At 36.3% G+C, this 13652-nt stretch overlaps 1 protein-coding gene across 3 annotated transcripts in view; it reads left to right on the forward strand.

Annotated features, from left to right (window-relative positions):
• Positions 1 to 13652, forward strand: part of SHPRH (SNF2 histone linker PHD RING helicase) — a 46130-nt gene that overhangs the window by 29582 nt on the left and 2896 nt on the right. For all 3 annotated transcript variants that reach the window (XM_042881465.1, XM_042881445.1, XM_042881456.1), the window contains 9 exons: positions 90 to 152; positions 1234 to 1459; positions 2716 to 2859; positions 3246 to 3347; positions 4139 to 4210; positions 5172 to 5360; positions 10382 to 10474; positions 10971 to 11057; positions 11524 to 11702. In XM_042881465.1, the coding sequence (XP_042737399.1) occupies positions 90 to 152; positions 1234 to 1459; positions 2716 to 2859; positions 3246 to 3347; positions 4139 to 4210; positions 5172 to 5360; positions 10382 to 10474; positions 10971 to 11057; positions 11524 to 11702 (1155 nt within the window). The remainder of the gene's footprint in view (positions 1 to 89; positions 153 to 1233; positions 1460 to 2715; positions 2860 to 3245; positions 3348 to 4138; positions 4211 to 5171; positions 5361 to 10381; positions 10475 to 10970; positions 11058 to 11523; positions 11703 to 13652) is intronic.

Below are 13652 nucleotides of genomic sequence, written 5' to 3' on the forward strand. Positions count from 1 at the left end.
AGGGCCCTCTGTGGGTTTTTTATTTTGGAATAAGAAATTGCAGAATTTATCAAATTGAGTGGGTTTTTTTCCAATCTTCTATATTGCAGCTGTGTCTTTTGTAAGGCTGATGAGTTGTTCACAGAATATGAGTCAAAACTCTTTTCTCATACGTAAGTACATAACTATAAGTTTGTCATTACAAACAGAAGTGAACTGGATTGTCTTATTTTCTGCTTTACGTTTTGTGGAATACTTTATGAACAGGTTATGGCAACTCCTTGCCTGTTGTCTCAATAGCAATTTCTTTTTATTCAGATCTATTTTTTTGTATAAAAAAATTGATTAGAAAAAGTTATGTAGATAGAGCAAATACATGCCACTTCTTAGACTGCTGTAATTTGGCAGTGTGTTTGAAACACAGTGTTGAAGTATTCAGAAAGTGCATGTTGTAACTGCAGGTATACTAAATTAAGGTTTTCTTGTTTGTACAAGTATTTGTCTGCAGTTTGGTTATAAATGATGTAATACCATATCCTTTCTGATTTTTATTTTTTTTATTACTCTGTACAAACTCAACACGATTTTACTAAAACCTCAGAGGTCTGAATGCAGCTGTGACCTGAAGGAAAGGTTACACCAGTCTGTGGTCTGAAAGAAATTGACATAGTCAGCAGTGCAGAGATGTGGAATACAGCCCTCTGAGTCCTTTCTAACTTTTCTCTCTTATATCCCTCTCAATGACAAAGCCAAAGTCAAATATCTTGAGATTGCTGCGCTAGTGGGAGTTCTGTTATGATCAGTGGGATCATTAAGAAACATTGGGATTGAATAGGCCTTGCTTGTTAAGGAGGGAACAGAGAAGCTATGCTGTTCTTGTGCAGTGCGCAGCATTTTATTTTGCTTCAGAATTTGCTTCTGCTGCCGATTAAATAAGTCAGTTGGTTTTCTTTTAATGTGGTATTCTAGAATCATTCTTAACTAATGAAGGTAATTAAGATGTCTAAGCATTTACAAAAAGCTATTAATGAATCTGAGCTGAGAAATAGCACATACAGTGATTTAATTGCTGGTGCTGGATTTGCTGTGTTGGAAGTAAGTTTTTTGAGATATCAAATAGTGAAATAGATGTCTATACTTGTTTGGTTTGCTTTTTCCTTTAATCAAATATTAGAAGGTTGAAATATATGATAAATAGTTAGAAACTGATGTGGAGTTCTGTAGCAGTGCTAACTTGCTGGTTTTATTTTTAAGTGTTAAAGGCCAAATGGCTATATTTGAAGAGATGATAGAAGATGAAGAAGGGCTTGTTGATGATCGTTTGCCCACCACAAGTAGAGGACTGTGGGCAGCTAGTGAAACTGAGCGTGCCTTGAAAGCTATTCTCTCCTTTGCCAAAGCACACCGGCTGGATGTTAAGCTAACTGAAGAAGGTAGCATATTTCTGGAACTCTTTGAAGCATGGAAAAAGGAATATAAGGTATAGTAAATGAGATGGCAAAGAAACAGTTATATAGTCCATTTTTTTATAATATAAACAAATTTAAGCTGTGGATGAACAATTATCTAAGTTGTACTCCTGAAAGTCTTTCTTCACAAAGCATTTTCATGGTGCTTATTACACAGTTTGAATTGATGATTTAGATCTGATTTAAGGATTTTTAAAAGAGCCATACTGGTAGCTAAGCAATTTAGTAAGTGCTTTTGTTGTTGCTCCTAGGACAGTGTACACAGATATAATTAAATGCATTTTTATATTTAGTTAAATCAGGCTGTAGAGAGGCTCACAAATCAAATGTTGGTCAGTTCTTTAATTCAACTTCAGTTGTCTTCTGCTTACAGATGTCCCGTCACTACTGCTTTTTTTCCTAGATGTTGTTTGCCAAACAGTATAACCTAAAGCCTTTGGTCTCATGTTCCCTCTTCTAGAGGGAGCTACTGGAGAATTCTATGGCTCTATTCACGCTTGCTTGCATGACTGGGTTTCCTTGCAGTAAATAAGTGATAGAGTAAGGGGATGAGCTTTTGTTCACAGAGATGTCATTAACTAGATGCAATGAAAAGTGTTTCTTTTGAATGTTTCCTCTTCTCATTTTTGATCAATAAAAAGTAATTTTTGGCATTTGCAAAAGATCTTGTAATTTCAGTAAGGTCAATAAGGACTACTTGATATAGTACATAAATTATGAAAAGCTTGGGAAGAAGTTTTACAGTATTACCAGTAATTTGTAAACTGGTAGATTTTCTGATTTTTCCTAGTAATTCTTTTATAGGAAGTCAGCACTTCCTTTTGCTTGAGAGGTCTGAGTCTGATTTAATCTTCACCTTTTGCTTGTCTGTTCTTTTATCGAGACCATTGTTAACGTACTTCTCCGCTTTGCCTTTGATCTTTGTACTGTAATAGCTAACTCTTCAAAAATTTCCCCATATTCAGTATTTGCTTAGTCTTGCAATGCTTTTTGTTTGCTTTTTTGTTTCTGCATTTTTCATTGTATTACCTATTGTAGTAGTAGTCGTAGAAGAAATAAGAGATACTTGTTTTATAAGTAAACTGGAGAAACAAGCAAAAGGTATAGGGATAATCTTCCTTCATATTTTGTTGTGGTCTCTGAATTTCTGTAAAGAAATATCATCTCTTACTCCAAAAATATTTTCATAATATGTATTGTATGGTGGACTCGTATAAAGGGATCTCAACTCAGTTCTGCTGCTAATTTGTTTAGGCTTTTCTTATAGTTACTTCATGAATATTGGATGGTACTAAGGGATCACGTGTCTGCTATTGATGAACTAGCAATGGCTACAGAACGGCTGAGGGTGCGTCATCCTGATGAGCCAAAACCAAATCCACCAGTTCTCCACATCATAGAGCCGCATGAGGTAAACACATTAACAGGAAAAAAATATATGTATTTTTTTCCTGAAAGAATAAATGAAGACTTGCTCAAAACAGCAGCAAAATGTATCAAGATCGGTATGTAAGGCCTATAGCATGTCTCTGTTTCGATTTTGGGATGTTTGAGAGGAGCAAAGAAATATACTGTTTTACATGAAATGCACAGGCAGTTTTCCATTCATGAACATAAAGAAAATGATGGGTTAATTCAACTTCCTATTTTTTTATTATTATTTTTGCAAAAATAGAAATTTTCCTTTTTTCTTTCTTAGTGTTAGATAAAAAAGCTTCTTTTTTTCTGCTGGAAATTAGACATTCCATCTGTGTGTTCTTTCCAATTTTTTATACGTGTTTAAAACTGTTTCCATAGGTGGAGCAAAACCGTGTGAAACTTCTAAACGATAAGGCAGTTGCTAAATCACAGCTTCAAAAGAAACTGGGACAACTTCTATATCTCACTAATCTGGAGAAAGTAAGGTTTATGGCTCTTGCTCTTTACCAAACTAAACCGATGCATTGTATTTTCCTATCTGAAGAAACTTTCCATTTAAAATTTTCATTTAAAACTTTCTTTACAGAAAACTTGTTTTGAAAGTGCTTCGGTATGTGTCAAAAATGTGCTATTCTCCACGTTACTGTATTGTCGTAGTTATGACGTTATATGTTTTGACCATTCGCTTAATTACACAAATGTAAAACTATGAAATATTTACAGTTAAATTACTCTCTAAATTAACTGGTTTCGGTAGAAGCCTTGTAAAATTACATACCTCTTCAAGTACTCTTGCTATTTTACCAAGAGCTTATCTCCTTAAACAGGAAAAGCAGCTTCATATATCAAATGAATATAAAAAAGACAAATCAAACTCCATGTGTGTTGCAGTGTTAATCTTACTGTTCAAGTATGTACAATTTTTGCTTAAGGAAGCATGATTAAGTATGTTTGTTTTCTCACAATATCAAACTGATGCAAAGTACGAGGAGCATCTCATTTAAAGCTTCCATTGTGCTCAGATTTTTTTAAAGCTGCAGTAGAGATGCAGATGCCATCTGCAAGACTGCTGCATGAGCAGCACTTCATTTATTTGCTGCGAACTGTGTTGTTTTTTTTTTTAATTCAAAATAGAGTTAGTTCTTCATGAGTGAAATTTTTGAATGTATGTATGCACTTTAAGGATTTCAGCATTCATTTTTTCTAGAAACTTGTAAGTATAGACTAACTTTTTGTGTTTCAATTCATAAAGTCTATTGTTTGTACTCTAGTCTCAACATAAAACTACTGGGGGAGTTAATCCAGAACCGTGTCCTATCTGTGCACGTCAACTGGGAAAACAGGTAAGGTGCTTCAGACAGCAGTTTTTGCTTTTATAAAGACTACCTGGAGCTGAGTCAGTTGTATGTCAATTTTTCAACATATAGTTTTAACTGAATGTGATGTTGGAATGGGAATTAAAGCCTTCTTCTAATGTGCCATCCTTTCCCCTGAAATAACATCTTTCTCATTTGCAAGCAGTCCTAATTCCATTCACTTAATTGGAAAAACCTCGCAAAGCCTCAAATGTAACTTTCTTGCTTGGCAGTCATTCTGTTAGTTCCCTCTGCTTCCTGGACTCACAAAAATTGTTCAGACTCTAATTCGTAGCACAAAACGGTTGTTTTACAAATTACTTCTCTGATAAGGAAGGTCAGAAATGAGATGTAGATCTAATCCCTCAAATGAAAAACAGTTTCTGCATTAGAAATAAAAGGTTGTCAATAAAAGGTTTATATTCTCTGTTCAAAATCTTAAAATCCAAAGATGCTCTAATTTCTTTTGTATCTTTATTATTTAAAAAAAAAAAAAAAAGTATAGTTGAAGACATTGGAATAAGTTACCCAAGGAAATCATGGTTGCCCCATTTCTGAAAGTGCTCAAAGTCAAGCTGAATGAGTCTTTGGACAGCCTGATCTGGTGAAAGATGTCCTGCCTGTGGCAGGAAGGCTGGACCAGATGATCTTGAAAGGTTCCAACCCAAACCAGTGTGACTTTTACTGTGTTCACATTTGCATGATCTTTTTTAAAAAGGTTGTAAATTCTTGTTCTGCCTATGCATTAGAGGTGACCATTTACAGAAATGAGACTGTAATGTCTTCTAATTTAAAATCCTGAAAACGTTTCTAAAATTCTTCATTTTTAATCTGATGACTTCAATGGAAATAATTTTGCTATGAAAATGTAATTTAATATGTATTAAGGAACTGCTTTTCCTTCACATTTAGGTGAAACTGTTGCTCTTTTTTTCTGTTCCCTGTACAGTGGGCCGTGCTGACGTGTGGGCATTGTTTTTGTAATGAGTGTATAGCTATCATCATAGAGCAGTACAGTGTTGGCACCCGCCGGAGCTCAATTAAATGCGCCATTTGCAGGCAGACAACATCTCATAAAGAAATATCATATGTCTTTACTGCTGAAACTGCAAATCAAGATGATGATATTCCTGTAAAGGTAAAACGTTTATGTAAGCTCGCAGAGCCAAACTTAGCATTGAAATGTTTTGTTGCGCAAAACATGAAGTGAGGTGAAAGAGGATATATTTTTGGATGCATAGTCTTTTAAGTGTGCCTGGTAAATGGATTAAAAATTACATGCTAATTAAAATAAAGCTATTAAAATAAAGCTTCTCACCTAGCTTCTTGCTATATGTGCCACTATCGATGTGGTTGGATAGTGATAGGACAAGGGGAAATGGTTTTAAACTGATACAGAGTAGGTTTAGGTTAGATATTAGGAGGAAGTTTTTCACTCAGAGGGTGGTGACAGACAGGAACAGGCTGCCTGAGGAGGTTGTGGATGCCCCATCCCTGGAGGCATTCAAGGCCAGGCTGGATGTGGCTCTGGGAGGCCTGGTCTGGTGGTTGGTGATCCTGCACATAGCAGGGGGTTGAAACTCGATGATCTTTGTGGTCCTTTTCAACCCAGGCCATTCTATGATTCTGTGATGAGACTATTAAAATAAAAATATTTAGGTTAATTGATTAAAACTTCATAGTTAGCCAGAGGATATAAATCCTGTTTCTGAACCAAAGATAAGTCATCTGAAAAGCTTCTTGAGCTTCCTGCATACAGTAGTTGTTTTGCATTTTGATTACCAATGAAGTGTCTGCTATGCAAACCATCATTCGGGGGGAAAAAATGCAACTCTTTAAATGTGGGCAAATGTAAACAGAAAGCACGAAGGGAGACTCTGGCTGTGCTGGATTAAAAATGCAGAGGTAAAAGACACTAATATTTTGATTTAGGTGATACTGGATACTGCTGTCTTTTCTGAAATGTGATTATAATACATCTGGATGTAACAATCATAGTTTTTATTTGGTTAGTATAGTTAAAAGTAATAACATGCTGAGAGACTTCCATGTTACCTATGCAACTCTTCATTGAAGCCTGTGGGTATATCAGAGTAGCTGACTTCTGCTGAAGTTAATGCTGCCGTACTTGTGCTTTCTATGTCAGCCTTCCTGTTGTACTGGAATTTCTTTTTAAGTAGATACTTCATAAATGAAATTATTAGAGTTAAGGTAGTTGACAGCATGTGGCACCAGGGGGAGTAAATAGACTGCGTTTCTGAAGTGCTGCTTCTGAAGACCTCACTTTAGACATGTTTGAAAATACTGTTTATTAAGTGCCTAGATATAGTATCTTGATTCTAAGAAGAAAACTTCAAATATGTTTGGTAAGTTACTTAAAGTAAAATAACCAACTTAAAGTGAAATAACTAAATTTCTTGAGCAAAATGCAGAAGGAGCATGTCATCTGCAATACATAAAATGTTTGCATCAGAAACTTGAGGTATATGAATTTGCATTTTGTATTACATCATTTAAAGAGGAGCAATTTGTATTGTAGCTTAACCATATCTACTATCAAATCAGACTATTTTTAACTTTTCACCTTGTATTCCTCTAAGGACAGTTGTTGACAACAGATAACTAACTCATGGTTACTGTCAAATGTTGAGGCTGTGATTAATATCTTCAGCTGCAATGTATAGCAATTGTCATTTATTCAGCACTTACGCTTTCATCTGGAGGCTCTCAGTCACTGATATCTCTTTCAATATTCAGTACTTCTTCTTCCTTTTTGCCACGTACATCTTGATACTTTCTGCTGGCATTAGCCATGTGAAGTTACTAAATTAGACCTGAAAGGGCTACTGTGAAAGGAAGTGTTTTATACTGAGAAAAAGCTTTACTGTATGTTTTGCTTCTCTCTTTCCACTCTCTGGTTAGTGTTACAGTGGGTATTGCTAGCCTGTCATCTGAGACATTGTTTGTAGTTTTGACTCTAATGTGTCCTGTTTGATAACTAGAACTGGCTCATCTATTTATGTATTCTTACCTGGATATTCAAGAAAATAACAAACTTCAAGGTGCATGATTAATGAGTTGGGTAACTTTTGTTTTTCAGTTAGCCTTTAAAAAGTGCTTGTAATAGGGTACTTCTATTACTATCACCTCACTGTAAATATTGAGAACAAAATTCATTGTGTGTGTGTGTGTGTGCTGTGAACCAAAGCTTTGGTCAGTTGTTGGTTCCATGACAGGTCTAAAATTTTCTAGTATGATGTAAGCAGTGGGGTGAAAAGCTTTCTGTACTTTGCTATTATGTTTTAAAAAATAGAGCAAAAAATGTAAGCACTTGGAGTGTTGTACTGTGTTGGCTTTTGTCTCCATCATAGTTCCTGTAACTGATCGTGTACAAAGTCAGATTTGTAACATGTGAGTCACAGGAAGTTTAATGGGTGGAAAAATCAACAGTGGCTACAGCTACTGTGTCTTCGAGAAAGGAAAAATTGGACTTGATAAGGTTGTGGGAGTTCTTTAGAGGAAGGGGTAGAACTTACAGGCAGCAAGAAACTGCCAGAAAAACAGTGAAAGCTGACTTGTTTCTTTTGTTCCTTTTGGCAAAAATACTGGAGTATTAAAAGCTTGGAAAGATTATTTACACACTTAAATAATGGCTAGCTGAAATTTAGTTCATGCCCTGCCTGTAGAGAGGGCATAGGACTTCAGTATTGTAGGAATTCATGCCTGTGAAATGTATTTGCCATCAGTGTCTAGCTTTGAATGCTGAGGCAAGTAATCCTAATGAAGAATATCAGCAGAAAAGATTGATACTTGAAGAGTGTGAAGGTTACTCTGTCTACACAGGTATGCAGGTTGAGCACAGAAGGCATTGATTTGGTTTGATTTGGAAGCCATGGATTGGCTTCCAGCAAGTAGTTTTCTTACTAACAGAAGTTTACGGTTAGTGAATTGCTTTTCATTTCTCAGCAGATTTGATGTTGTATGTAAAAAAATAATTGCTTTACAAACAGTGGAAGATTCTGAATAATATAAATGAAGTTTCTGCAAAGTAAAGTGATGTGAAGTAACAAAACTATACTAATTTACAGAAACATACTAGGGTAAGGATAAGTGGTTAACTTAGCCATTTGTTAAAATTGAGTTAGATGCTGTTAGAGTAAACTTCACTATATTGTTCACTAAGTTTATACAAACTTCATTAATTGTGTGAAAGGTTTTACGTGAACAGGATAAAATAAAATGTGGTCTGAAGATGAAGAGGTTGCCCTTTCCTTCTGTTTCATTTTTCTTTCATGAAATGTACCTGTGGAAAACCCATTTGGAGCAGATTAGCTAGAATTGTCATCAGTGAATTACATACAGATAGTTTCAGAAAAACACAAAAATCATCCTGCAAACTATTGGAATTGCCTAAAGTTAGCTTCAGATCTTCAAACTGAAGATGGTTATGCTATGCAGCAGCTGTAAGACTGCAAATGTCTTTCATCCTTGCAGATCAGAATACCTAAGCCTTGTTAATTGTCTGTTCAATTTTTGAAAGCAGTGTTCATGTCTGCCAGTAGCAACAGAGGTGTCATGAAGAAAATAGTTTGCTACTGTGTCTCTGACACAGAGCTGCAATCATTATGGAAGACCTTCAGAAGGACAGTGGTATTGCTTATTGCAGTTTTTGATAAATCAGCCTACAGAAGGTCTTCAGAAGCATTCACTTAAACTGCATAACACATGAATGACCACACAGGCAAACATTGGCTTCCAACTTGTACTTAGACTGCTGTCATCCTTCCCCACCAGTTCTGTGAGCAGCATAACTTAAGTAAACTTGATCCATCATTGTAGTAAGCCAACATAGTTAATTCAATGTTGAGAGGACAGGTGCAGACAGAAATAAAACATTATTCGTCAAGTTGAATCTTGTGCAACTCAAAATTGCTATGCATGTAAGGACAAATAAGCAATTAAATAAGGGCTGCTTAATATTTATTTTTTTACATTACATATATTTATATGGTAAAATTACAGTAATACAAAGTGCATGCTGAAAGAAATAGAGGGGGATACTAAAGAACTCCTTGTACTTTTTTAGAATCCTTTTCCCAGCTTATTGGGAAAGGGAAGATCAGAGAAGCAAAAGTGAACAAGGAGAAGAATGTAGTATTGAGTTCCTTAAGCACTGAACTACTTACAAATGCAGAATCTGTTTTCATGGCAGTGCGCAATCTTTCAATAATTACATTCATCATGCATACTCGTTTCTTAATATTTTGAGATAATTAGACAGCGTTATAGTATTCAGTGTAACTTTAGTGTTGCCAGAGCGAGAAACAAAAGCAACAGAGAAAAGGTTCATGCAGGTTGTTTTTGTGAAAACCTTTCCATAAGTTTGAAGGGAGGGGAAGGTCAGTTTGGAAAACTTTGGAAAGAACGTGCTGGTAATTTAAACCTCAACAAGCCTAGCTGTCATGTTTAGTGTGGTTATTTTACCTGGGCTGTCTGTTCTGTCTCATCCAGAATTAGACACATACATCTGTAGGCTTTCTTCTAGCTACTGCTTGTACTGTAATACATCACTGATCCTATAACAGTGTATTACATGAAAGGTTTAAAAGCAGTTCAGTGCTGCTTAACCTATCCTTCCTCCAAGTTGAAGAGGAGGAGGCTCAGGGGAGATGTTATTGCTCTCTGTAACTACCTGAAGGGAGGCTGTAGTGAGCTGAGGGTTGGCCTCTTCTCTCGTGTAACTGGTGATAGGACCAGAGGGAATGGCTTCAAGCTGCTTCAGGGGAGATTTAGGCTGAATGTTAGGAAATACTGCTTTTCTGAAACAGTGGTCAAGCGCTGGAATGGGCTGCTCATGGAGGTGGGCAGGGTGATCTTGAAGGTCTTTTCCAACATGGTGAATCTGTGATTCTGTGATTGGCAACATTTAAATTTGTTCCCTGTTTCTGTCTGGGAGGGTTGTCATCTAGGTGGGTCAGGAATCTTCAAAACTTAAGTATTATCTTTTTTCTCTTTTAAAAAGCACAGCTTTATGGAACAGTTTGCCAATCTCTTTCTGAGATGTAAGAGTCCTAATACAGAATTATTTAATAAAAGAATGGATTTAGAAGGCGTTTTTTAACATACTACTCTACTAATGTTGTTCTTTTGTTTTCGAAGGGAAGTCATTCCACCAAAGTGGAAGCTGTGGTTCGAACACTGAAGAGAATTCAATTTAAAGATCCAGGGGCTAAGTCCTTGGTTTTCTCAACGGTATTGATTATCATTTTCTATATTGTCTTTGTGTATGTGTTTTCTGTGAATTTAAAACAGTCATAATGTTCTCAGGGATTTGGTTTTAGGTACCAGAACGCTGTGTCATTCTGTGCAGCCTCTTGATGGTTTTGAGAATTTGTAGAACAACTCATTTTCCTTCAAGCATGATCAATAATCCTTGTCAACAGATGTAACAGCTTGTCAACAAACACTTGAATGAGAAGTTAAAAATTATAAATTCTATATGTCTTTAAATTTGATGTCCATATATTTTTGATAGATCGTAAGACCATTTTTGAGACTGACAGTTTCTTCAAGCTGAATTTTAGTTACCTTTCTTATTTTGATTTAGGAAAGGTATGGTTTCTCCCACACAACTTTTTATTTTTTTTTGAACCTTAAATGTTAGTACTTTTAATAGACTTAGTATATTTAAGCTGTCCCTACTGTTTGTAATAGTTATTTCTGTTGTGTTTTTTTTTTTTTTTTACAGTGGCAAGATGTGTTGGACATAATTGCTAAAGCTTTGTACGACAACAATATGACTTTTTCTCAAATCAATGGAATTAGTAAGTTTCAGGTACATAAAGGATATTTTTCTTTATATTATTTCAGTGGGAGAAAATTGCAAGTCACAGAAATCAATTTGATCCTTCTACTTCATTGTTTCATTTTGGAAACTGAAAGAGCAGGAAATGTGTTTAGCAGAATCTTTTATCTCCAAATAGTTAATTCTAAAAATTGTATTTACCAAAAAACGCAATTTAAAGCCTTTGGAGATAAAAGCAATAAATTATCTCCTGAAAAGTAATGTTGGCATATTCATGCTGGTGTTGAAATGTTAAGGATGAGATGCTGGTCAGTGTTGCTTGCCTTCCTGATAACCTGCCTGCATCTGTTTGGTGATGACTAGTGTTCAATCAGTCATGCTGCAAGGCTGTCAGTATGGGGTTTGTCATATCTGCTATAATTATTTGAAAATATAAAGCTGTCCTCCACGGTCTTTACTGAGGAGTTTTTATCACACTGTGATCTTTGCCTTTCAGGAAAATCTCTCTGCATTTAAATATGATCCCAAGATAAATATTTTGCTGCTACCTCTTCACACTGGTTCTAATGGACTAAACATAATAGAAGCAACTCATGTTCTCCTTGTGGAACCTATTCTGAATCCTGCGCATGAGCTTCAGGCCATTGGCAGAGTTCATCGTATTGGCCAGACAAAGTAAGAATTAAAATTGCTTTAAGAGGTTTAGATATGGTCCAGAATAGAGCCATGTACTATAGTCAGAATAAATCTAGTTCTCTGAACTTCTCAGTTTTGGAGATAGTGGAAATTTGTTTGCCTTTGAAGCCTTAGATTTTAACTTTGAAGTTCTACCTGGACGTGTCCAGAAACATCTCAGATTTGCAGGTCGGCGCAACTCAACGTTTCTGTCATATGGGGCTGTGTTCAGGAATTGCCCTTTTAGGTTTTCTTGAGAGGCTTATTCTGTCTGCTCATTCTCAGCACCAAATTACAAGCTGCATAACGTTTGTTTTGCAATCGATGCTGTTATAGTGAGAATAATCTTTCTTGATAGAAAATGCAGCCTTCACCAGGATATCTGAAGCTAACATTCCAGCCTTTGTTGCCTTGGTATTCAAGTGTGCTTTCCACTTAGACAATGATTAGGGCATTCTCCTTAGCTTAGTACCCTGTCTGTACTTATCTTAGTTAATAGGGACTGAGAAAATTCAGAAGAGAAATCCCTCAATACCGCATCTGGTTCCAGTACTTGATTAGCAAATGGCTATGGCTATAGAGTAGAAAGTATTAGGGGAAAAAATAGTCTTTTACACCTTCTCTGTACATTTTAAATAGTCTTTTGCTGGCTTTGGCTCCCATCAAAGACAGATTAGTAGACTAGATAGGAATTGTTCCAACTCAGAGTGTCTGTCACTGTATTTTTTCCGAGTATTTATCTTCATTTTATATGATTAGAGAATGGCTCAAACTGCGTGTGTGCTTGTGTATAGATAAATAGATAGATACAAATTCAAAATAATTTAATAAAAGTGTACAATAAAATTGAAGGATTTTCTTTTATGTTTAAAAAAAATAGAAAAACTATCTGAGAGTTGCAAAAAGCTTGCAAGTTGGAAACAGCATTCAGTGTTCACACTTTTGTGGAAGTAGTTTTGCAAACAACACAGGATGCATAAGTTCAGAGGTGTGCGAATGAGGATCAAAAGAGTAAATCACAATAGGAAATAGTTTTTCCATGCAAAGAACTCCTTATGATTGTACTGTTGGTTTATTTTAAGGAGATATTTTAAGAAATCATGCTATGATTATAACTTTGAGCTGCCCTGTTCTGTTGAGGTAAAATATGTCCTGGTAGTTTGAAAGTAGGGAGAGGTATTTTTGAGCTGATATGGGAGGTATTTTGTGAATATCTTCTCTGCAACTGGAAAAGGTAATATAATTTCTTTTAAAAGGAAGTTTATCCTATTTGAATAATGCAACTTACCATTTCTATAAAATAGCTTTCTCACTTTATTGCTTTAGAGTACTAGTCATCTCATTGTAATTAATGGAAAGTTCACAGAATCAGACTATCTCAAGTTGGAAAGGACCCACAAGGATCATTATATCTAACTCCAGGGCTCCATACAAGATTATCCACATCCTATGTCTAAGAGCGTTGTCCAAATGTTCCTTGAATTTGGTCAGCACAGGGCCATGCCCACTGCCCCGGGCAGCCCGTTCCATGCCTGCTGCTCTCTGATGAAGAACCTGTCCCTCACCCCCAGCTGCCCCTCCCCTGACACAGCTCCATGCCATTCCCTCGGGCCCTGTTGCTGTCACCGAGAGCAGAGCTCAGCACTGCCCCTCCGTTCCCTGTGAGGAGCTGCAGCTGCCATGAAGCCTCTTCTCAGCTCTAGGCCAACCTAGGTACCTCTTCATACACCTTGCCCTCCAGACCCTTTGCAATCTTAGCTTGTTTTGGATGCTCTCTACTAGTTTTATGTCCTAATGCTTAAGAGAAACATGATTGTAGAATCAGAATGGTTTGGGTTGGAAGAGACCTTTAAGTTGATCTTTTAGTTCCAACCTTCCTGCTATGGGCAGGGATTCCTCCCTCTAGACCAGGTTGCTCAGAGTCCCCTCTAGCCTGTCCTTGAATGCTTC

This window comes from Lagopus leucura, unplaced genomic scaffold, assembly GCF_019238085.1.
Source record: "Lagopus leucura isolate 7727_CA_CO unplaced genomic scaffold, USGS_WTPT01 Super-Scaffold_73, whole genome shotgun sequence".
NCBI lineage: Eukaryota > Metazoa > Chordata > Aves > Galliformes > Phasianidae > Lagopus > Lagopus leucura.